This window comes from Microchirus variegatus (genome assembly GCF_963457635.1).
Source record: "Microchirus variegatus genome assembly, chromosome: 3".
Taxonomy (NCBI): domain Eukaryota; kingdom Metazoa; phylum Chordata; class Actinopteri; order Pleuronectiformes; family Soleidae; genus Microchirus; species Microchirus variegatus.
The window spans coordinates 29,413,398-29,435,912 of NC_139804.1; the positions used below are offsets into that span (position 1 = coordinate 29,413,398).

At 39.1% G+C, this 22,515-nt stretch overlaps 2 protein-coding genes across 2 annotated transcripts; both read left to right on the plus strand.

Annotated features, from left to right (window-relative positions):
- Positions 1–84: 84 nt before the first annotated feature.
- Positions 85–5,144, plus strand: LOC310925080 (potassium channel subfamily K member 13; the record flags this gene model as incomplete). The annotated part of the gene is made up of 2 exons (XM_083886950.1): positions 85–421; positions 4,327–5,144. The coding sequence occupies 2 exons, from the start codon at positions 85–87 to the stop codon at positions 5,142–5,144; spliced, it is 1,155 nt and encodes a 384-aa protein (XP_083743076.1).
- A 2,712-nt stretch (positions 5,145–7,856) lies between these two features.
- Positions 7,857–21,431, plus strand: calm3a (calmodulin 3a (phosphorylase kinase, delta)). The gene is made up of 6 exons (XM_083886141.1): positions 7,857–7,987; positions 17,992–18,022; positions 18,464–18,607; positions 19,092–19,198; positions 19,528–19,663; positions 19,778–21,431. The coding sequence occupies exons 1-6, from the start codon at positions 7,985–7,987 to the stop codon at positions 19,804–19,806; spliced, it is 450 nt and encodes a 149-aa protein (XP_083742267.1). The 5' UTR covers positions 7,857–7,984; the 3' UTR covers positions 19,807–21,431.
- Positions 21,432–22,515: the final 1,084 nt, after the last annotated feature.

The following is a 22,515-nucleotide window of genomic DNA, read 5'->3' on the forward strand; positions in this document are numbered from 1 at the left end:
GCATAGATCAGCAATGCAAATATTATTTACCTTGCACATGATTGTTTTTATTTTACGTGAAAAAAGAAATCTGCACAAGTGACAATGAAGAAGGATTGCGTTTGCTGCTGCCCATCCCTGATCCCCAGCAGGGAAACCACTCATTTCTATTTGCTCGGTCTGCTCATTGCTCTTTACATGCTGGCTGGTGCGGCAGTATTTTCTTCCTTGGAGAGACCAGCAGAGATACAGGCTCACCAGCTCTGGGAAAAGAGGTTAACGGACTTCAGCCACGAGCATGAAATTAGTCGTGAAGACCTGAAAAATCTGTTGCGGCATTATGAAGAAGCCAGGACAGCAGGCATCAGGATAGAACAAGGCAGAGCCCTGTGGGACATCTCTGGTGCCTTCTACTTTGCAGGAACTGTTGTCTCCACCATTGGTGAGTCCTGGTGCACTGAAAACAAGGGTAAATAAACTTTGGAAAATGACTTCCATATGCTATCTTCTTTAAGTTTGTATGTGTTTTATTTGTCAACTATTTACTTAATTTTCATTAAAACAGAATTTGTAACTTGGGCATGAATTTGATGTGCAAACGTTGGCAACTTCGAACACTGATAAGTACAAAACCATGTACTGGGACATGCCCCATTACTCAGTGTATTCTGCTTCCTAACATATTATGTTGTTTGGGAATAATCCTAACACATGATCAGTCAATCCACAACTATACACAAGTTAAGTAACTAATCATATGAAACTGACTAGACACTAGCCGTATGGATTTGGGGAGGACAACAGGTGAGATGTGTGCCAAACCCCACAGTCTGTCAAAATCAATATTTTAACTGTGTCTATGGTGGACGGACATGCTCTCATCTCCGAGAATCAATTTACAGCCTTATTTTGAAACACAATCTTTTGGCATTCCCCGTCACTGTGGAAACTCCATACACGGCGGCATCGTAATAAAACGACAAGATTCATTTCCTTTCTGGAACAACCTCCGTAATTACTGACTGTGGCCTCTACAAATCCCTGATGTATGGCTCTACATCAGGGAGTTGTATCACTGCTGGTGAACTTTTTTATCTGTTTGTTTGTTCTTTTGTTAATCTCTGTAGGGAAATTCCTCTCAGCACTAAACCGTCCTCTAATAGGAACCGAATTAGCAGTGCACGCAGAGCAATGGGTGCTCAGAGGCAGCCCTTGACCTGTTGTGATTCAAACCTGCAGCCCTTTGGTTATGAGCCAAGTTCAACTTGGCCATGGGCTTAAATGAGTCATTATCATATGCTGCCTTTCCTTCCTTGGCACAAGTAAAGCCCCAAAAATAATTGTTTTAGGATGTAAAGGATGAGTAAAACTTAAGGGACAGGAAATGACATCAGACACAGAGGCTACTGGGAGCTAATAGCAGTTAGCATTTGGAAAAGTGATCATTTGCAGGCTCTAGCAGGCACATTGCCGTCATATATAACATGTATCCACTGGACAGATAAATCCTCTGAGGCTGGAAGTTTGTGTAGGACTCTGTGCTGCACTGTGGAGCCAAGAGTAGAACATTTCGCGGACTTCGGGTTTTCAGATAACGTTGCCCTCACCAGCGCTCTCGCGTGTTTTGCGGACAAAGCGGAGCTCCGCGAGACAACAATTCCAGGCATTTAGCACGTTGTGACGTCCCAATGAGTGCGGAAGTCAACATCGCGTGTTTTATCTCCTGTACTTAGACTGAGGAGGACCACAAAAACATGAGTGAGTCATCTTTTTTCACACTTTGCCGACTGATGGGGCCTCCAGAGTCCCAAATATAAGGATTTAAATGATTAAAAAGTTGATTTTGCATAATATGTCTCCTTTAAATCATCCTTTATTTCTTAATCATGAGATCTCGATAGTAATGAGTCAGGGAAAGGGTGCACACTTCCTTATTTTTTGGCCTCTGTTTCTCCAAAAGATACAACATGACCCATGACCTCTGTCACTTATGATCTGTGAGAACTCGTCTAGACCGGGGGTGTCAAATTCATTGTAAGTCAGGGGCCACACACAGAGCAGTCAGATCTCAAGTGGACCGGACAAGTAAAATAATAGCATAATAGATTATAAACAACAAGAACTCCAATGTTTTCCCTTTGTTTTACATTTAATGAATCTTTTCCAAAGCATATTGTGAAAAACCTGAAAATGTTATGCGTTATTAGATGACCGTTTACATGTGCGTTGCAATGTACAGATCAAAGAGGATCTATTTCACATATTATTAGAACATGTTAAGATCTAGAAATGATTTGACTGCACATCTGTGTCATATTCCTTAAACTAAAGTGGGAGCTGATAAAAATTATGCGACCCCAGGTGACAAATTAGGAATTACTCAGTATATTTTTACTCAGTATGGTGAAAATATATAACAGCAGGTGCTGAAATGTCACCGCAACAAAGTAATTTTTTTCAACATTTACAGGTTTACTTATTCCCAAGAGTCTAGTTAAAAGAAAAATCAATCCGGTCATTATCCTGGGAACATAAACACAAGGAAGGACAAAGGAAGGGAGGAGGTGGGGGTTGATGAGTCTTCTTCACATGCTGGACATAATTCTTTAATATTGTCTACTGGCGGCGGCCAAAATAGTCCAGAGGTACAAAGGTCACATTAAGTACTTGAAAACTTGGAGGAAGCATAAACACATCTGTCACGACCAACACATCCGTGGTTTGAAAAGAAAAAAAATCTCACTGAGCCTCTGAAACCCTGTTTCCTTGTAATAATGATTTCTTACTAATTTACCAATGTATGCAAGGCGCCTACCCATGCTCCTGTCTGTGGTTATATTATTTAACCACAGACAGGAGCGTGGGTAGGAGCTCTGGAGGTCGTGTCACTCAGTCTCTATCAAACGCTATGTTGGCAGCAAAAGATGCAACAAGAAACACACAGAAAAATTATGGGTTAAAAATAATCCAATTTGAGTTGTTTTATAAACCAATGCTGGGTCACTATTGCACCAGCCTAGCAGTAGTTCCTTTAAAGGTGCATTATGTAATACATCTGCTGGCCATAAAACTGGCCATAAAATCCTCCTAATGTGTCACAGAGACTCAGGAATAATGTTCATATAACAAACTGAACTCACCAACAACAACAGTAGAGCCAAAATATTTGCATTAAAAAAAATATTTTGCAGACTGCAAATCATGTTTATGTTTTGAAATCATGTTTTGGCATGTGGCGCCACCTACCGCTGTCTACCAATCATTGCAGTCAGTAGAGTCTCAGCTGCCGAGCAACCACGGGTTGCCAGTTACGTCAGAAAACGAAACCTAAAAGACCTCGTTATTTTGAATTTGAATGTAGTAACCGTTTTTGGCCACATTCTTACATATGGCACCTTTAACCCAACAGACGGGTTACGTATATTATATCCAAATGCTGGGTCAAATTGACTGCAAATCTGGGTAAATACAACTACACATTTGTTCAGTAATCTATCCAAATGCTGGGTCAAATTAACCAATATTATGCCAGATTAACACATTACAGTACAATCTATAAGAAAATAAATTGCAACAGACTACCCATATCTTTAAAACAGTTTAACTACAAACCTATAACAAAATACATGCTAGATTTGGTCATGCAAAGCATATATTACACATAAACACTTAAACAATACTGGAATCTTGGGAAAAAAAATTATCATTGCAAAATATCCACAATATAATATCTCATTCAGGTCACTGGAGAAGTTCATATCAGTGTCAGTAAACAGTAAACGCCTGTCAGCCTCAAGAACAGCTTTAACTTCCAGGCAGTTTGGACTCTCCTCCTGGTATTTCATAGGACTTCCCACACGTGTTTACCTGAAGCAGTGCATCATGCTCCAAAGCATGTCCAGTAACAATGACAAAGGCCTGAGATGCATGGTGATTAGACTTGTTTTTATAATGCCCCGGTTGACTTCCCTTCATCTTACCGCAGAGAGTCAATGGCTCCTGGTGGGAACCAAATGGACGCATTCTGGCTTTGTGACAAACATTCAACTCTGGAGTCTACCGGCTAAGGGTGGAGCCTTTCGTCACTACCTTGCATTCCTTGCAAGGGAGCTTACGGAGCCATACTACCGGGAATTGTGGGAAAAGGATGAAGAGCCTTTGTATAGCCTTTTAAAAATATGAAATGGTGTGGAATTATATCCGTCTGTAGGATCCAGAATAGCTGGGAGGAAATTGGGAGGTCACTGGGGGTTGTCAATGCCAATTTCAGTGGTAATGTTGAAATTCCTTATGTAATGTTATCAATATCTGGATGGGGTTCTTTAACCTGGCGTGTTTTTCTCACAGGCTTCGGGATGACTGCACCGTCCACTCTGACAGGGAAGGTCTTGCTTGTTTTCTATGGACTGTTGGGATGCTCAGCTACCATACTCTTCTTCAATCTCTTCCTGGAGAGAGTCCTAACGTTGCTGAGCCTCCAGACATTCTGGTGCCACAGACGAAGGAGCAGGCACAGAGAACTGGAGCGAAGTGCGGGTGGCAGACATGAAGAATGGAAACCATCTGTGTACCATATCACGCTGGTCCTTTTCGTTGCTGTCCTCCTGGTTGCATGTGGGGCTGCCTCCCTCTATTCAGTCATGGAGGGCTGGACTTTCCTGGAGTCACTCTATTTCTGCTTCGTGGCGTTCAGCACTGTGGGCTTTGGGGACTTTGTAAGCAGCCAGAGAGCACAACATGAGGACATCCGGGTGTACCAGGTGGCTAATTGTCTCCTTATGCTATTAGGAGTGTGTTGCACTTACTCCCTCTTTAACGCCATCTCTGTGATCATCAAACAGGGACTGAACTGGATGCTGAAGACACTGTCCTGGATGTATAGGGGAATCCGCCACTTTAAACTGCAACTCAAACGACCAGTCAAACTCCACTTCTCTGACTCCGAGCAAACTATATGCCGTGGTGAAAATGACACTCTACGCAGGCAACAAGTGCAAACTTTTTCCAGCTCGGCCCACAGTTTGCTGTGGCGTTTCTGTGCTCCCAGCGCTATTGGTAAATGTCTTTGTGATGAGGCTACAGTAAAAACAGTCTGCCACAGAAGCTATGACAGGATGACACAAGGCGAGAGGAAATATGAAAATAACATTGTCTCAGTTAAGTGAAACACGGCAGATATACTCTGATTGTCTTGTAAATAAATAGTGTCCTACTCTGGATAAGCAATGTATTAAAATATGGAATATTCTGATCTTTTCACAGCATGTTTTTGGATTTTTCACAGCACTCAACACATTTAGACTAAAGTCATAATTGGACAGAGTACTCTGACTGGAACTTGTGTAAACAAAACAAAAGTCAGTTTCCTGAATGATCTGTGTGTCATTGTGCCCCTTTGTCTGCAGTCAATTGGAACCAAGACGAAAAAGTTTTGATATGGTTCAAGATAATATGCAGTTTAGAGGACAACACATCACCGAGTGGGACACTTGCCAGATAACCTGGGGCCATGAGTGGGTGTGTGATTGGTAATTATTTGTAATTATCACATCATCATGACACTGAGTACAGTACATAAATCTGGAACTGCAGCTGCACAGGAAAATGAGGCTCTGCTATTTCCTACCTATATTTGTGCTGAACAAGCACCACTTTATTGACAATCATCAGCTTTCAGATCCCTCTTTTTTAATAAAAAAAAAACAACAATAACATAAAACCTCAAATGCACTATAGTCAGCTTAACTGTCAACCGCAGACACTCTGTTCACATTGTTGAATTTTGATTCAAAAGTGATCAGATTTGAATGTTCACACTGAGAACACAGTGTCTTGCATCTGAACTATCCTAAAACAGCATGTGCTCCGCCATTGTTTGTCTTTGCTGCACTGATGCATGTCTAAGACAGCAATGCTCAGTGGATGCATAGAAGCAAACTGCACTGCCCACGAGAAAGTTAGGCCTGACGAGGCCCGAGTCCGACAGAATTTGACCCGAGCCTGACAAGTACATTTTGATTGACAGCGTTTTAAAAGCCTGAATCTGTTGACAGCCTGACATTGTTCAAAAGAGCGCACACACACAGGTCTTGTGCCTTTATTAAGAATGAGTCATTGGCTTGCAGCCATGCCATGGGAATGCCTGACACCACGCATTCTCATGCCTGACACCATTATTTTTGAAAGGTTCACTTAAATGAAAAACAAGTTTTCACTTTTCTTGTCTCCGTCTTATCTTTTGCACTGCAAAGATGTGTCTGTCTGCGTGTCTCACTGTGAGCTATGAGAGAGACATGTGCACCCTAAAACCGGAATTACACCACTTGAAGTTAACAAGTTAACAAGTTAATCTGCATTAAATTTTAATGCAGATTACACTCGATAGTCACGGACTGTACAACATGTAGCACATTTATTTACATTTTCCATGTTTTTATTAATTATTTTAGATGATTCCTATCTTCTTCTTCATGTGAGACTGGGGGGCCGGCACCCTAGCGCCCTCTATCGACGAGCCTCCACTGGTCTTTAATCACTTTAACCTGCTGCACATGCTTTACGCCTCACTTTACGCCTCACTTTACGCCTCAGTGTACGCCTCACTTTACGCTTCACTTTACGCCTCACTTTACGCCTCACTTTACGCTTCAGTTTACGCTTCAGTTTACGCTTCAGTTTACGCCTCACTTCACGCCTCACTTTACGCTTCACTTTACGCCTCACTTTACGCCTCACTTTACGCCTCACTTTACGCTTCACTATACGCCTCACTTTCATAATTACCCTCTGCCTAGACTCTCATTACTTCCCTGTACTTCCTCATTCCACCAACAAGTTTCAGAGAAGTCTACACTGTTTCAGTGTAGACTTTAAGATGCTGAATTTGTTAACTCCATTCTTACATTTGTTCTTGTCCCATAGCAACCTCTTTGTCATGTCTGGTGCAGATGATGCTGCAAAACCATGAAATACTGGAGCCCTCTGCTGGAGGGCCTTGTAACCTGCACTTATTTAGTGCAAGCTTTCAAATACTGTCACTGCTTCAATAAGACCAACAACAACTAATAACAACAACAACAATAATAATATATTGTGCATCAACACTCAAAATACAGGTTACAAGTCAAGTTAATGAAAAACAATATAAATCCTTTAGTCTTTATATTGTTTTTCATTAACTTGACTTGTAACCTGTATATTCCCCGTTTTTATGAAAAAAGGGCCTATGTTCCACACGTTGTATGTGACAGGGGTTAAATGGGACCCTTTTTTTGAAAAAGGGTAGGGTTAGGGTTAGGGTTAGAGAAAGGGTCTTATGTTCCCCGGTCACATACAAATCGGGGAACATAGGACCCGGGGAACATAGGTACGGTTCGGTTACATGTATTCTGTATGACAGTTACATCTGGCCCTTTGAGTGTAACCATTATGCAGATGTGGCCCTCAGAGAAAATGAGTTTGACACCCCTGATATAGAGGCTCTGAAATTCAGGGCCAGGACTTCAGACGTGCCTGCCTAAAGCGTAGTAGTGGTGTCCATTTAATTAGCCCCTGCCCATCCAAATATCTGTGCACGCCACTGTGTTCTCCAGCGTGCTGTCGAGATATCTTTGCGTGCGTTCGCTTTTACAGAGTAACATTATGGTTTTTGTTATGTGTTGAGTCAAACTCACATTATTTAGTTAACAGCGAATGTGTATTCACATTTAAATCACTTTCATTTGTACTGTCCGGTAAACTGGCAAAGCACCCTCGTTGAACAACCGAACAGACACGCGTCGCGGAGGGATATATACGTGAAGCGGCACACACACACACACACACCGTGACCGGCGTCTTTGGATTGAGGTTTCCGGGCAACTCTGCTGCTAAGCTGACACACATTCACGGACCCGTGTATTTTAACACAGTTCGGTATTATCAAGTATTCCTAATCCTATCACATATCTCCACTTAAGCTGTGTGACAGAGTCGTCTTCACTGAAGTAGAACATTCACCAGGACAATGGTGAGTAAAGGCTAACGTTAACATGAGTTAGCGCTATGTGGACTTGCTAGCTGTGACAGCACTGTCTGGAGCAGAAATCCTCTCCATGTCGCCAGCCTGTTATCTTTATAAATACACATGGTGAACGGTTATCTTTACCTATCCATGCGATAAACCAGTAAACGCTACCCACTAGCATTTTTTAAACTTGGCTATAAAAAAAGAGCAGGGGGACGCTGCGGTGCTTTGTATTACCGTAAACTATTGAGTATATATATTACTTAATCTGTCATCTTGGCGCAGTTATTGAACGCTATTCAACAGATAATAACAGTAAACCGCCTATCTTTGTGGCATTAGCATACGTTAACTGCGCAGCTTGCACGTCGTGTAGTGAGAGGAAACGGGTAATTTGTTCCCTGCTCTTAAACAAGCCATTTAATCTTACCCCCCCCCCCCTCTCTTTAAGTGAAAATACGTGTGTTCTGTGTCTCGATCACGGTTCGCTATGTGTGAGTGTTTGTAACCCTGAGCTTTGAGTCTTGAGTGGGCGTGGTAGTGGTGCTGGTGAAGCTGTGTAAAAATAGACCGTCCAGTGTAAACGTGATCTTGGAAACGCATCTCGTTAATCTTGCAAGACAGGTATTCTGAGCATTTTAGCTAACTACCCTTTTTGCTTAGTTGCCGCAGCACTGGTCCTGCAGCAAATAAGCAAGAAGGGTAGTTGGCTAAAATGGGTCGATATTAGTGTGACATGCGCAACAAGCGATAAAAGGCCAACAGATGTGATTACATAAGAATATAAAATGCATCTTTTTGGGGGTGGGGACGGGGGTGAGGCTGTCTCCTCGCAGCACCACCCTGACAGCATGTCCTCCGTTACGTATTGCGCCATAACGTTGAGCCGTCGCATTCTGCTCCCTCTGAATGATCCTGTTTGCCCCCCCTCCGCCCCGCATTGAACCAAACCATGCTTGGTGCAGTAGGCTGCAGGACCCGCAGTGCACCCTCCAAAAGGGGAACTAACCATCATGTAAAAGCCCCCTTTTTGGCACTACTTATTAACCCTCTCCACTGCACTCTATCCTCTTACTTTCACACCACTGTTGTTATCTGTAATGTAACATAACAGACCTGTGGTTTGTGATAGTCTCCCACAATGGAAACTTGGCTCATGCTACACTGATCTTGCTGCATCTTTTTCATCTTCTTTCAGCTGATCCGGGTTGATGGCTATGACTCATGCTACTTTTCATTCCTAATATCGATATTGCAAACCTAAGTGTTTTCCAAGACCAATATCAGTCCAACAAATTGGGCTACATCATTTCTATTTTTTATTAAACAAAACAACATTTGTTGATAGAAATGTTCTGCCTCCAGGTGAGGGTTTTAATTTAACGCACACCATGTGACCCTTCAAGTGCACCGAGCTGGCCCCTGCCTGGGTAAACAGGAAGTTGATCCTTTTGCTCTGCACTTGTTTGTGGCATTTCAGAAAAAACAGCTAACGAGAAACACAATTGTGTAAATGAAGGATAAAGTTTTGTGTTAACAGCTGATTCATCAGAAAGTAAATTAAATTAATTGTGTCATTGTTTCCAAAGGACTGTTTCTCTCCATCATAACCAGCCGTTTAGGGCTGCAGCTAATTATTTGCATTCTTTTCTCGATGGAGTACTTGTTTGGTCCACAAAATGCCATAAAATGTTAAACATTTGATAAGTCTGTCCCTTACCTCGAAATGATGTTCTGAAATGTTATATTTTGGCCACAAACCAAAATCAATTAGTTTTGATCATTTAATTTCATCATCGTTCGTTTTCATTATTAAAGAAAACAAAACCGGAGAGACCGAAGAGATTGTCAAAATAGCTGACAATTGATTTATTAATCAATCAGTAACCAATTTATCATTGCAGCCCTACAGCCATTTACATAATACTTCAACAGTCAAGCAGATGTGGTGGTGCATACCTTTCTTCACAACACATTGCCTTTGCTTTAATGAAGCATTTATGTTTAGTGCAGGGGTTCTCAAAGTTTGGATACCTGAGGGCCAATTTAGGAACCCAACGTTGGACTGAGGGCCGCCAAAGGAAAAAAAAAAGGGGAAAAAAAACAGAAAGAAATCCCATTTGTAATCATTTTAATGACCCGATTGCAGTTGTACAGTTTACACTAATTGGTCTGTATCCAGTAATGTCCAATATTTCACAAGCTTAGTAGCACCTGGATTAAAACTATCAACTGTAATTCATTGCGGGCCGCCAGAAATGTTTCTGCGGGCCGACATCGCCCCCCAGGCCGCATTTTGAGAACCAATGGTTTAGTGTGTACAGACAGCTTTGACTTTTCTCCCCAATATCTGTTTAAGTGATTTTGACCAGTATTGGATTTATAAAGTTACAAGGTATTGAATTGGCTCATATCTACAAATTATAAGTCAACACATTATTTTGACTTATCTTTCTTATCCTCATTGTTGATTTGGGATAGATCTTATGCCGTTTTCAATTTGAAATAACATTTTTAGCACATTCTCTTTGGGCAGCATGCACTCAGGGTTGCGTGATCAGTCTAGAAGAAACCATCAACAAAAGCCTCAAGCACATAATTTGAGTAAATTATATGATCTCTTGTGATATTGCCAGGTGGACACTGTTTTGGGCCGTCCCACTCCCACATGAAAGAAGACAACATGAAACGATCATAGCAATTCTTTGGTCATGGCTCCCAAACAGTATTCAGAAAGAGGTTCAGGCTGTTGTCATGGTCATGTGACTAAAGATAGCCTGCAAAACCTTACTGGCAGTGTCAGAAATGTTGTAAATGCAACATGAAATGATAATCGTCCCTCTCTGTAATTCACTGCTAGCATGTGCTGTTTTATGACGCTTTCTTTCATGCAAATATTTTACAATAACTTGCTTCATAGCATTTTAATAAGTGTTATCATATATTCTACATACATTATACTTGATATCATAATCAAATTAATTCGATCCACAGCGTAATTTGTAATGATCTTGTAAGACTGCTGAAAGAGCCTTTCGGAGGAATTGCTGAGCTCTTTCCACACTCCTATTCCTCAAATATTTAACTGTGCTCTGCTCTGATCCAGACACTGCCTGGTTCAGCAGCACCGACTTGGCTGACAGAAAGAATACTGTGCAGTCTGTCTTCTTTCCTTCTTTTCACCCCCCCCAAAAAAAAACAACCAACACAGTGAGTCATTGAAACATGCTGTTACCACCACCACCACCATCGCTTCTACAGAGTAACATTATGGTTTTTGTTATGTGTTGAGTCAAACTGACATTATTTAGTTAACAGCGAATGTGTATTCACATTTAAATCACTTTCATTTGTACTGTCCGGTAAACTGGCAAAGCACCCTCGTTGAACAACCGAACAGACACGCGTCGCGGAGGGATATATACGTGAAGCGGCACACACACACACACACACCGTGACCAGTATTGGATTTATAAAGTTACAAGGTATTGAATTGGCTCATATCTACAAATTATAAGTCAACACATTATTTTGACTTATCTTTCTTATCCTCATTGTTGATTTGGGATAGATCTTATGCCGTTTTCAATTTGAAATAACATTTTTAGCACATTCTCTTTGGGCAGCATGCACTCAGGGTTGCGTGATCAGTCTAGAAGAAACCATTAACAAAAGCCTCAAGCACATAATTTGAGTAAATGATGTGATCTCTTGTGATATTGCCAGGTGGACACTGAAAGAAAGAAAGAAGACAACATGAAACGATCATAGCAATTCTTTGGTCATGGCTCCCAAACAGTATTCCGAAAGAGGTTCAGGCTGTTGTCATGGTCATGTGACCAAAGATAGCCTGCAAAACCTTACTGGCAGTGTCAGAAATGTTGTAAATGCAACATGAAATGATAATCGTCCCTCTCTGTAATTCACTGCTAGCATGTGCTGTTTTATGACGCTTTCTTTCATGCAAATATTTTACAATAACTTGCTTCATAGCATTTTAATAAGTGTTATCATATATTCTACATACATATGATATCATAATCAAATTAATTCGATCCACAGCGTAATTTGTAATGATCTTGTAAGACTGCTGAAAGAGCCTTTCGGAGGAATTGCTGAGCTCTTTCCACACTCCTATTCCTCAAATATTTAACTGTGCTCTGCTCTGATCCAGACACTGCTTGGTTCAGCAGCACCGACTTGGCTGACAGAAAGAATACTGTGCCTTCGTTGAACAACCGAACAGACACGCGTCGCGGAGGGATATATACGTGAAGCGGCACACACACACACACACCGTGACCGGCGTCTGTCTTCTTTCCTTCTTTTCAACCCCCCCCCCCAAAAAAAAAAAACCAACACAGTGAGTCATTGAAAATGACTCAAAGAAGACTGCTGTTACCACCACCACCACCACCCTGAGCTACAATAATGCTAGCTTTGATCACTTTGATTCGTAAAAGAGGCTTTTTTTTAATATTAATGATATGTTAATGTGCGTTACTTAAAGCTGCAGACTTGCCAATCATGACAACATGCACACAGACACAAAGCAACAAGCATTATTAAGCAATAGTTGACTCAGCTGATGATTGATATTAATGAACTCAGTCGTGTTTGTTCAGTTAAAAAGATTCAGAGAGGTGATTAGTTGCGGTGATATTCTGTGTGCTGCATTGGCGACCCTGTTCATGTCTCACTAATTATAGCAGGCGTGAGTATTTCGGGCGGTGGAATATTTATACCCGTCCCTCATCACACTTTCTCAGCCTGAAGTGGGCATGTTGAGTGACTTAGACAGGCCTGGTAAGACCTCATGAGGATGACGGAAGGACATCTCAGAGGAATTTGAGAAATGTCTCTGGCTGAATCCAAACATGTCTGTGTTGTTTAACTCATTAAAGAAGTGCAGCAGTTAAGGAATTGTGTGTTTTGCTTTAAATAAAAAACTACACCTGACTGCAGTAATCCAACAAGTTTAATATTTTAAAATACAGACAACACAAAAGGCCAAATCTAATACTTTTTTGAATAATAAGTTTTGATAGGATATAAGTTATTCAACTAACGATTATTTTCATAATTGATTGATTATATTTTCTCAATTGTTTGGTTTGTAGAATCTCTAATGTGTTTACCAAACCTGGAAATTATGATGTTATGATGTAAGAAGACGAAAAAATCAGACGGCTTGTATTAATTATTGAAAAAAACACTCATACCGATTAATCGGTTATCAAAATAGTTGATGAATAATTGATTAATAATGGATTAATCGAATAGTCATTGCCGTCCTAAATATAATGCACTCTAGATTACATTTCTAATTATACTTAAGAGTTCTGTCACAGCAACCATCAGCTCTCATATAACAGTCTTGAATTACCTTTATGTACTCATAAAGGTAATGTGTACTTATGTGCTGTGCTGATAAGAAGTTCCTATGGCTCTATTTGTTTAGTACATTACAGATATTCACTCACACTCTATGTAAATAAAGTCTATGCTTTATTTCCAATGTGACCATGACAGACTGGGACAGTATGTGTTTGTACAAGAGATTGAGAGAGATGTGAGTCAAGGAAACGGGAGCGATGCAGCAGTAAGATTTTACTGCTTTCAAGTGGCAAAAAAGAGATGCAAAGATATAGCAGTAGGACTTTATTCTTTTGAGATGTAAAGAAATAAAAAGGAATCAGTACGTGGTTCATTAAAATTATTCCTTATCATTCTGAGATACTTTTAGTTTTTTTGAAGAAAGTCAGCTCACTGTCAAAGTGCATCAGGGCAAATGGATCTTTTCAAGAATTTCAAAAATTCCTTAAAATTATTCCTTAAGAGGTTTGCAAATATTTTCAACGGATCCTTGTTCAGGGCGATGCCGACTATTATGATGGTGAATTTCAAGTCATTCTGAGATACTTTTTGTTTTTGAGACTGAAGTCAGCTCACTGTCAAAGTGCATCAGTTCAAATGGATCTTTTCAAGAATTACAAAAATTCCTTAAAATTATTCCTTAAGAGGTTTGCAAATATTTTCAATGTATCCTTGTTCAGGGCGATGCCGACTATTATGATGGTGAATCTCAAGTCATTCCAAGATACTTTTAGTTTTTTTGAAGAAAGTCAGCTCACTGTCAAAGTGCATCAGGGCAAATGGATATTTTCAAGAATTTCAAAAATTCCTTAAAATTACTCCTTAAGAGGTTTGCAAATATTTTCAATGGATCCTTGTTCAGGGCGATGCCGACTATTATGATGGTGAATTTCAAGTCATTCTGAGATACTTTTTGTTTTTGAGACTGAAGTCAGCTCACTGTCAAAGTGCATCAGTTCAAATTGATCTTTTCAAGAATTTCAAAAATTCCTTAAAATTATTCCTTAAGAGGTTTACAAATATTTTCAAGGGATCCTTGTTCAGGGCGATGCCGACTATTATGATGGTGAATTTCAAGTCATTCTGAGATACTTTTTGTTTTTTTGAAGAAAGTCAGCTCACTGTCAAACTGCATCAGGGCCAATTGATGATTTCAAGAATTTCAAAAAATTCCTTAAAATTATTCCTTCAGAGGTTTGCAAATATTTTCAATGGATCCTTGTTCAGGGCGATGCCGACTATTATGATGGTGAATTTCAAGTCATTCTGAGATATTTTTAGTTTTTTTGAAGAAAGTCAGCTCACTGTCAAAGTGCATCAGGGCAAATGGATCTTTTCAAGAATTTCAAAAATTCCTTAAAATTATTCCTTAAGAGGTTTGCAAATATTTTCAACGGATCCTTGTTCAGGGCGATGCCGACTATTATGATGGTGAATTTCAAGTCATTCTGAGATACTTTTTGTTTTTTTGAAGAAAGTCAGCTCACTGTCAAACTGCATCAGGGCCAATTGATGATTTCAAGAATTTCAAAAAATTCCTTAAAATTATTCCTTCAGAGGTTTGCAAATATTTTCAATGGATCCTTGTTCAGGGCGATGCCGACTATTATGATGGTGAATTTCAAGTCATTCTGAGATACTTTTTGTTTTTGAGACTGAAGTCAGCTCACTGTCAAAGTGCATCAGTTCAAATTGATCTTTTCAAGAATTTCAAAAATTCCTTAAAATTATTCCTTAAGAGGTTTGCAAATATTTTCAAGGGGTCCTTGTTCAGGGCGATGCCGACTATTATGATGGTGAATTTCAAGTCATTCCGAGATACTTTTTGTTTTTTTGAAGAAAGTCAGCTCACTGTCAAAGTGCATCAGTTCAAATGGATCTTTTCAAGAATTTCAAAAATTCCTTAAAATTATTCCTTAAGAGATTTACAAATATTTTCAAGGGATCCTTGCTCAAGGCGATGCCGACTATTATGATGGTGAATTTCAAGTCATTCTGAGGTACTTTTTGTTTTTTTGAAGAAAGTCGGCTCACTGTCAAACTGCATCAGGGCCAATTGATGATTTCAAGAATTTCAAAAATTCATTAAAATTATTCCTTCAGAGGTTTGCAAATATTTTCAATGGATCCTTGTTCAGGGCGATGCCGACTATTATGATGGTGAATTTCAAGTCATTCTGAGATATTTTTAGTTTTTTTGAAGAAAGTCAGCTCACTGTCAAAGTGCATCAGGGCAAATGGATCTTTTCAAGAATTTCAAAAATTCCTTAAAATTATTCCTTAAGAGGTTTGCAAATATTTTCAATGGATCCTTGTTCAGGGCGATGCCGACTATTATGAAGGTGAATTTTAAGTCATTCCGAGATACTTTTTGTTTTTTTGAAGAAAGTCAGCTCACTGTCAAAGTGCATCAGTTCAAATGGATCTTTTCAAGAATTTCAAAAAATTCATTAAAATTATTCCTTCAGAGGTTTGCAAATATTTTCAATGGATCCTTGTTCAGGGCGATGCCGACTATTATGATGGTGAATTTCAAGTCATTCTGAGATATTTTTAGTTTTTTTGAAGAAAGTCAGCTCACTGTCAAAGTGCATCAGGGCAAATGGATCTTTTCAAGAATTTCAAAAATTCCTTAAAATTATTCCTTAAGAGGTTTGCAAATATTTTCAACGGATCCTTGTTCAGGGCGATGCCGACTATTATGATGGTGAATTTCAAGTCATTCTGAGATACTTTTTGTTTTTTTGAAGAAAGTCAGCTCACTGTCAAAGTGCATCAGGGCAAATGGATCTTTTCAAGAATTTCAAAAATTCCTCAAAATTACTCCTTAAGAGGTTTGCAAATATTTTCAATGGATCCTTGTTCAGGGCGATGCCGACTATTATGATGGTGAATTTCAAGTCATTCTGAGATACTTTTTGTTTTTGAGACTGAAGTCAGCTCACTGTCAAAGTGCATCAGTTCAAATTGATCTTTTCAAGAATTTCAAAAATTCCTTAAAATTATTCCTTAAGAGGTTTGCAAATATTTTCAAGGGGTCCTTGTTCAGGGCGATGCTGACTATTATGATGGTGAATTTCAAGTCATTCCGAGATACTTTTTGTTTTTTTGAAGAAAGTCAGCTCACTGTCAAAGTGCATCAGTTCAAATCGATCTTTTCAAGAATTTCAAAAATTCCTTAAAATTATTCCTTAAGAGGTTTACAAATATTTTCAAGGGATCCTTGTTCAGGGCGATGCCGACTATTATGATGGTGAATTTCAAGTCATTCTGAGATACTTTTTGTTTTTTTGAAGAAAGTCAGCTCACTGTCAAACTGCATCAGGGCCAATTGATGATTTCAAGAATTTCAAAAATTCATTAAAATTATTCCTTCAGAGGTTTGCAAATATTTTCAATGGATCCTTGTTCAGGGCGATGCCGACTATTATGATGGTGAATTTCAAGTCATTCTGAGATATTTTTAGTTTTTTTGAAGAAAGTCAGCTCACTGTCAAATTGCATCAGGGCAAATGGATCTTTTCAAGAATTTCAAAAATTCCTTAAAATTATTCCTTAAGAGGTTTGCAAATATTTTCAACGGATCCTTGTTCAGGGCGATGCCGACTATTATGACGGTGAATTTTAAGTCATTCCGAGATACTTTTTGTTTTTTTGAAGAAAGTCAGCTCACTGTCAAACTGCATCAGGGCCAATTGATGATTTCAAGAATTTCAAAAATTCATTAAAATTATTCCTTAAGAGGTTTGCAAATATTTTCAATGGATCCTTGTTCAGGGCGATGCCGACTATTATGATGGTGAATTTCAAGTCATTCTGAGATACTTTTTGTTTTTTTGAAGAAAGTCAGCTCACTGTCAAAGTGCATCAGGGCAAATGGATCTTTTCAAGAATTTCAAAAATTCCTTAAAATTATTCCTTAAGAGGTTTGCAAATATTTTCAACGGATCCTTGTTCAGGGCGATGCCGACTATTATGACGGTGAATTTTAAGTCATTCCGAGATACTTTTTGTTTTTGAGACTGAAGTCAGCTCACTGTCAAAGTGAAAATGTTGATGTTAATACCTTGAAGAATGTAAAAGGAATTGCATACAGCATACTCAAGAATATAACAACAAATGTTCAGAAAAGAAAATTCAGCTAACAATTGTATGAATGTGTGAAATCTGTCAGGTAGTACTTGGGATGATGGAACTGAATCAGACCAATTCTTAATGTGCCATACATTGACATACAAAGTTTTAGTTCTTCACAACAGACAGTGATATGTACATCTCGAGTCGACAGAGCACTAAAGTAAACAAAATATTCAGTGAAATGCTGCTCTCTTTTGTGGGAAAGAGTGTTTCCTCAGTGAGATTTCCTGGTTGAGGTGAAAAGACAACATTTTGAACATTATGCTGTCTACTCGGTCTTCGTCTTCATGTTTGCTCACGTTCAAAATGTATTGAAAAGGGAACTGTGAAGTCATAACCTTTTGTTTTTTTTTGCTTTGCTAAGAGTTCTATTGTTGTGATATGCTGAAGAACCAAGAGTGCTCTAAATACTGGTTATGGTTAAAAGGCTTAGCTTAGTTTGCTTTAGCTGGTTGAACAAAAACATTCACCGAGTCTTGTTCTTTTGTTCACAGGCTGACCAGTTGACTGAGGAGCAGATTGCTGGTGAGTACATACCTTTACCAATGTTTATTAGTAATTATTCAATCAGCCAATTATTACAAATTACAAAATATACAAAACAAAATGTTGCTCTCACAAACTTGATAAATTATGCTCAATAACACTTTGTTTTTTATTCCAAGTTTTTGCCAACTTGTTTCATGTGATTATTGTGTAGTTTACGCATTCATTTTGTTGAAAATATTGTACAGTGAACATTTCTTTTGTATTATTTGTTATCATAAATTAGTTAAAGTGTATCAGGTGGGGGAAGGAAAAGAAAATCGGTATCAATAATCTGCCAATGGCTGCACTGATCTCTTAAAAATTGGCGTCTGCCATAGAAAATTCTATATTGGTCGACCTCTGCTATGAAGCATGCAGTGTCTGTATTGACCCAAATTGTCACTGAATACTCGTACTGTTATTTCTGTGAATGTACAGAGTTCAAGGAGGCATTCTCACTGTTTGACAAGGACGGTGATGGTACCATCACTACTAAAGAGCTTGGCACTGTGATGCGCTCTCTGGGACAGAACCCCACTGAGGCCGAGCTGCAGGACATGATCAATGAGGTGGATGCTGATGGTGAGGAGGAAAAATACAAACATAGAGCAAAATTACACTTGTTGAAAATTTATATTACTGCCATCATATTCTTGTCAAATGATCCTCTTCCTCTGGGGAGCTGGAAATATTTATGGAATCAGTACTTTGTTTTAAATCGCTACGAACTGAACAGTTTCCATTGTTTACCTGAAATTGGTATTACCACCAAATTAGGAGTGTTTCCTCCTTGTGTCATAACCAATTCCCCTGAATCCAGACCTATCCTGTGCTTTTTGAGTTGCATTGCTCACAAACTTCCTTGGCAGATGCAATAATAACACTTTGTATTTCGAGCCCAGCCAAATACTAAATGTTTATTTGTTTTGTGTTGATGAGGATGCTGAACACTTGAAAGGTACACTGTGAACATGTTTGTACTGGACCAGCTGTGAAATGGTTCACATGTGTTATGACAATTACCAAAATAAAAGCCCCTAAAGTTTTTGTTTTTATGATCGTGTAGGTAATGGGACAATTGACTTTCCTGAGTTCCTGACCATGATGGCCAGGAAGATGAAAGATACAGATAGTGAAGAGGAGATCAGAGAAGCTTTCAGAGTCTTTGACAAGGTGCGTTGGAGAACATTAACTTTTGCCACAGCTCTGTGTTTGCCATTGAGCAGATAAAGTATCCACTGTATCCTTGTGATAACTCGACGTACGTCATAATATACAGGTTTAGAGAGACAATGTTTATCCAGCTGTTTTGTGCTTGATGATGATTGTCTCAAAAATCTATTTTATTAACTCACTTTTTCATCCGTACTGGACAATAATTTTCAATTGTTCATTAATAACTGCCACTGTTAGTGTAGAGATTGTACACAGAAAGTGATATTTGATTTCATATAAAATTGAGAATAAATACAATAGCGGAACTCCTCTGTTGCTGCCTGTAGGACGGTAACGGCTACATCAGTGCAGCAGAGCTACGGCATGTCATGACCAACTTAGGGGAGAAGCTCACCGATGAGGAGGTGGATGAAATGATCCGCGAAGCCGACATTGACGGCGATGGTCAGGTCAACTACGAGGGTGAGATGTTTGATTGTGTACATATTGTTGGATTTTAAATGTGCCTTTTAATCACAGATGTTAAAATGAACAGTGATTGTTGTTCAAACGCGTTGTTCTCTGCTCTGTTCACAGAGTTTGTCCAGATGATGACTGCCAAGTGAAGACAACACTGACATTTCTCTCAGCATTGCTTGTCCTTCCTAAGATCACCGTCTTCAAACAAAAAACATTAAAAGGAGCAATTATCAAATGACAAACTAACTTCCCCTCAATATCACTTACATGTAGAGTTTAGCATTTTCCAACTACTTCAAAGGTATCTGTTTAGCAAACACCAACAGAATAATCCCTGGAGAAGTTAATGGACCAAGCTTTAAGAGGGTGGAAGCCCTCATTGTTCAGACCAAGATTTTGCTTAGTCACCCAAGCTCTTGATTAATTTAGAGGAAAGAACGACACTGAAATGGTAGCAGAATAGGAGCCCATGCCACAGTTTGTATAGAGAAGCTGGCTATTTAAATCTTACCAAATAATCTTGATCATAAAAGCTGAATTGAGTACTCCTCTTGCATGCACCCTTTCTGTGACAGTTTTCTTGTCGCAACAAGGAGGCTCTGATCCATTCAGAGGTACTGGTCAGAGTGTGTACACTGGAGGAACATGCATTAATATATATATATATAGAGTTATATATCTGTTAAAGAATTGTGTCACTATTGATTACTGCAAGAGCAAATGGTTGCAGTGTTGGGTGTTCATTGGTGCTCGGGTTGAGATGAGATTTCTTACACCTTTTTAGAGTTTGGACAACAATGGGAGAGGCGAAAGTGCTGAAGGCTTTGTTCCCTCTGGGAAAGTCGAATTGTCTTGCTTTGAGTCGCGGGCTCTGCCTGCAGCGACTAAAGACGGTAGTATGTTGTATTGCTTCAGGACGATTATTGTGAATACACAACTTGAAGGACTGCAGTTATGACATTTGTTCTGCAAACAGATATCCGGATGATACAATATTGATGTAATGCTTTATAAATGTCTTCTCAAATATTAATGTATTGATGACAAACCTTGGTCACAAAATATATCTATAAATAAATATATATATATATATATACACATATATATGTATATTTATGTGTGTGTATCGTAAAGTTTGCATTGCCTATTGTTGTAGTAAAATGACATGTTTTCTCTTTGGTTTTGAAATGTGCCATAATACGCTACACTAAAAAAAACACCTCAGCCTTTATGCAGGACTTGTAGTTCATTAGAAAATAATAATAAACTATTTAATGCAATGGCATATTACATGTAGTTAAACATACTTGGTATAAATGATGTGGCTATAACAAAGGTTTTATTCTCAAAGAAGAAAAAGAAACCAAATGTCACATACATACAACAACTCATACAGTTTTGTTTCACTCATAACTTGTCCTTGGTGTCTGATCTTCAGTTTGTAGTTCAGAGATTCAAACTTCACTCTGCTTGCTGTTTTAATGAACATGAATATATACTGTATATCAACAAATATCTACATGTGATGGGGGGGGGGTGATGTTATTTTGGCTGTTAAAATGGGACGTACAGGTGGGCAGTAAATGTAGTTGTAGCAAAGAACTTTGCTTTAGATGTGACCGTGGATCCAGAAATTTGCAAAGCACGTTAGCAGAGATGACTTGGATTCCTAAAATAAGTCTAAATATTAAATGCTGCTCAGTTTGAGGCGTTGCAATTGATTACCTTTTTGATTCTGATGTATGGATGAAAACCGTGACAAGACTGTTTATTTCTGGAGGTATCAAATATGTAAAGATGTGATATATTTTCCATAAATCAATAAACTGACTGAGCATTACTCCACCGACATGTCATTTTCATCTTATGTGTTCATTTTACACACACACACACACACACACTGAAATGTCTGTCACTTTTACTGTGAGCACAATAACTGCATACAAACATGTCAACAGCTGAATAAGAACACAGTTACAAAACAGAATATATTCCCACCAAATGTAAAATCATATAACAACATTAAGGCGAAACACACTTTCTCAACAGATGTAAGACATACCGCACAGTTTCTCCTTTTGTGCGCGTAATGCAAGTGTGTATTATTGTGATGCATGATACACTGCTGGTGTTAAGCCTATGACCTACAAACAAACTAATTCTTCTCGTTATCCTCTCTGTGGCAGAAAGGAGCTCAAATCTCATGCAGACTGGGTCAGAGCAGGTCACTCCAGCCTTCACTGGAGAAACCATCCCAGGTGCAGGAGCTATGTTTAGCACCTCATCAGATTGTTATAGGAGCTTGTGGTAATCCAGGTCAGCAAGGGTCGTGACCTCTCGCCCATGCATTCTAAATGCAAACAAAAGAGCGCTCGCCTTCCTTAAGGGGGGCGTACGATGTGATTGGATATGTTCTCACACAGTAATAATGTGGTTAAGTAGATGAAGTAATGACTTTAGGTAACCAGTAAACACAGGATAATGGCAGGAACAGGCAGGTGTGATTGTCCGGTTATGTCACTCCATCAGTTCTTGTCTTCATCAGCTGTGCTTTAGATATAAAGCAGGCATTTAAGATTGCAATGGAGTATAGTACACTTTTATTTATCCCCATTTGGTGTAGATACTGTAAGAAGTTAGGCAATGGAAGCAAAGCAAATTCACCTGCCAGTATGTGCTCAGATAAGCTAACACTGCTCATCGACTGCTTGATTGGTTGCTCACAGATCTTAACAATACTGTTCAAACTGTGCAACTTTAACATAGTCCAACTCTAACATAGTCCAACTGGGCTTTGAAACATCCACAACACACATGATCTGGTCACATGTCACCATATTTCTTCAACACCAGAT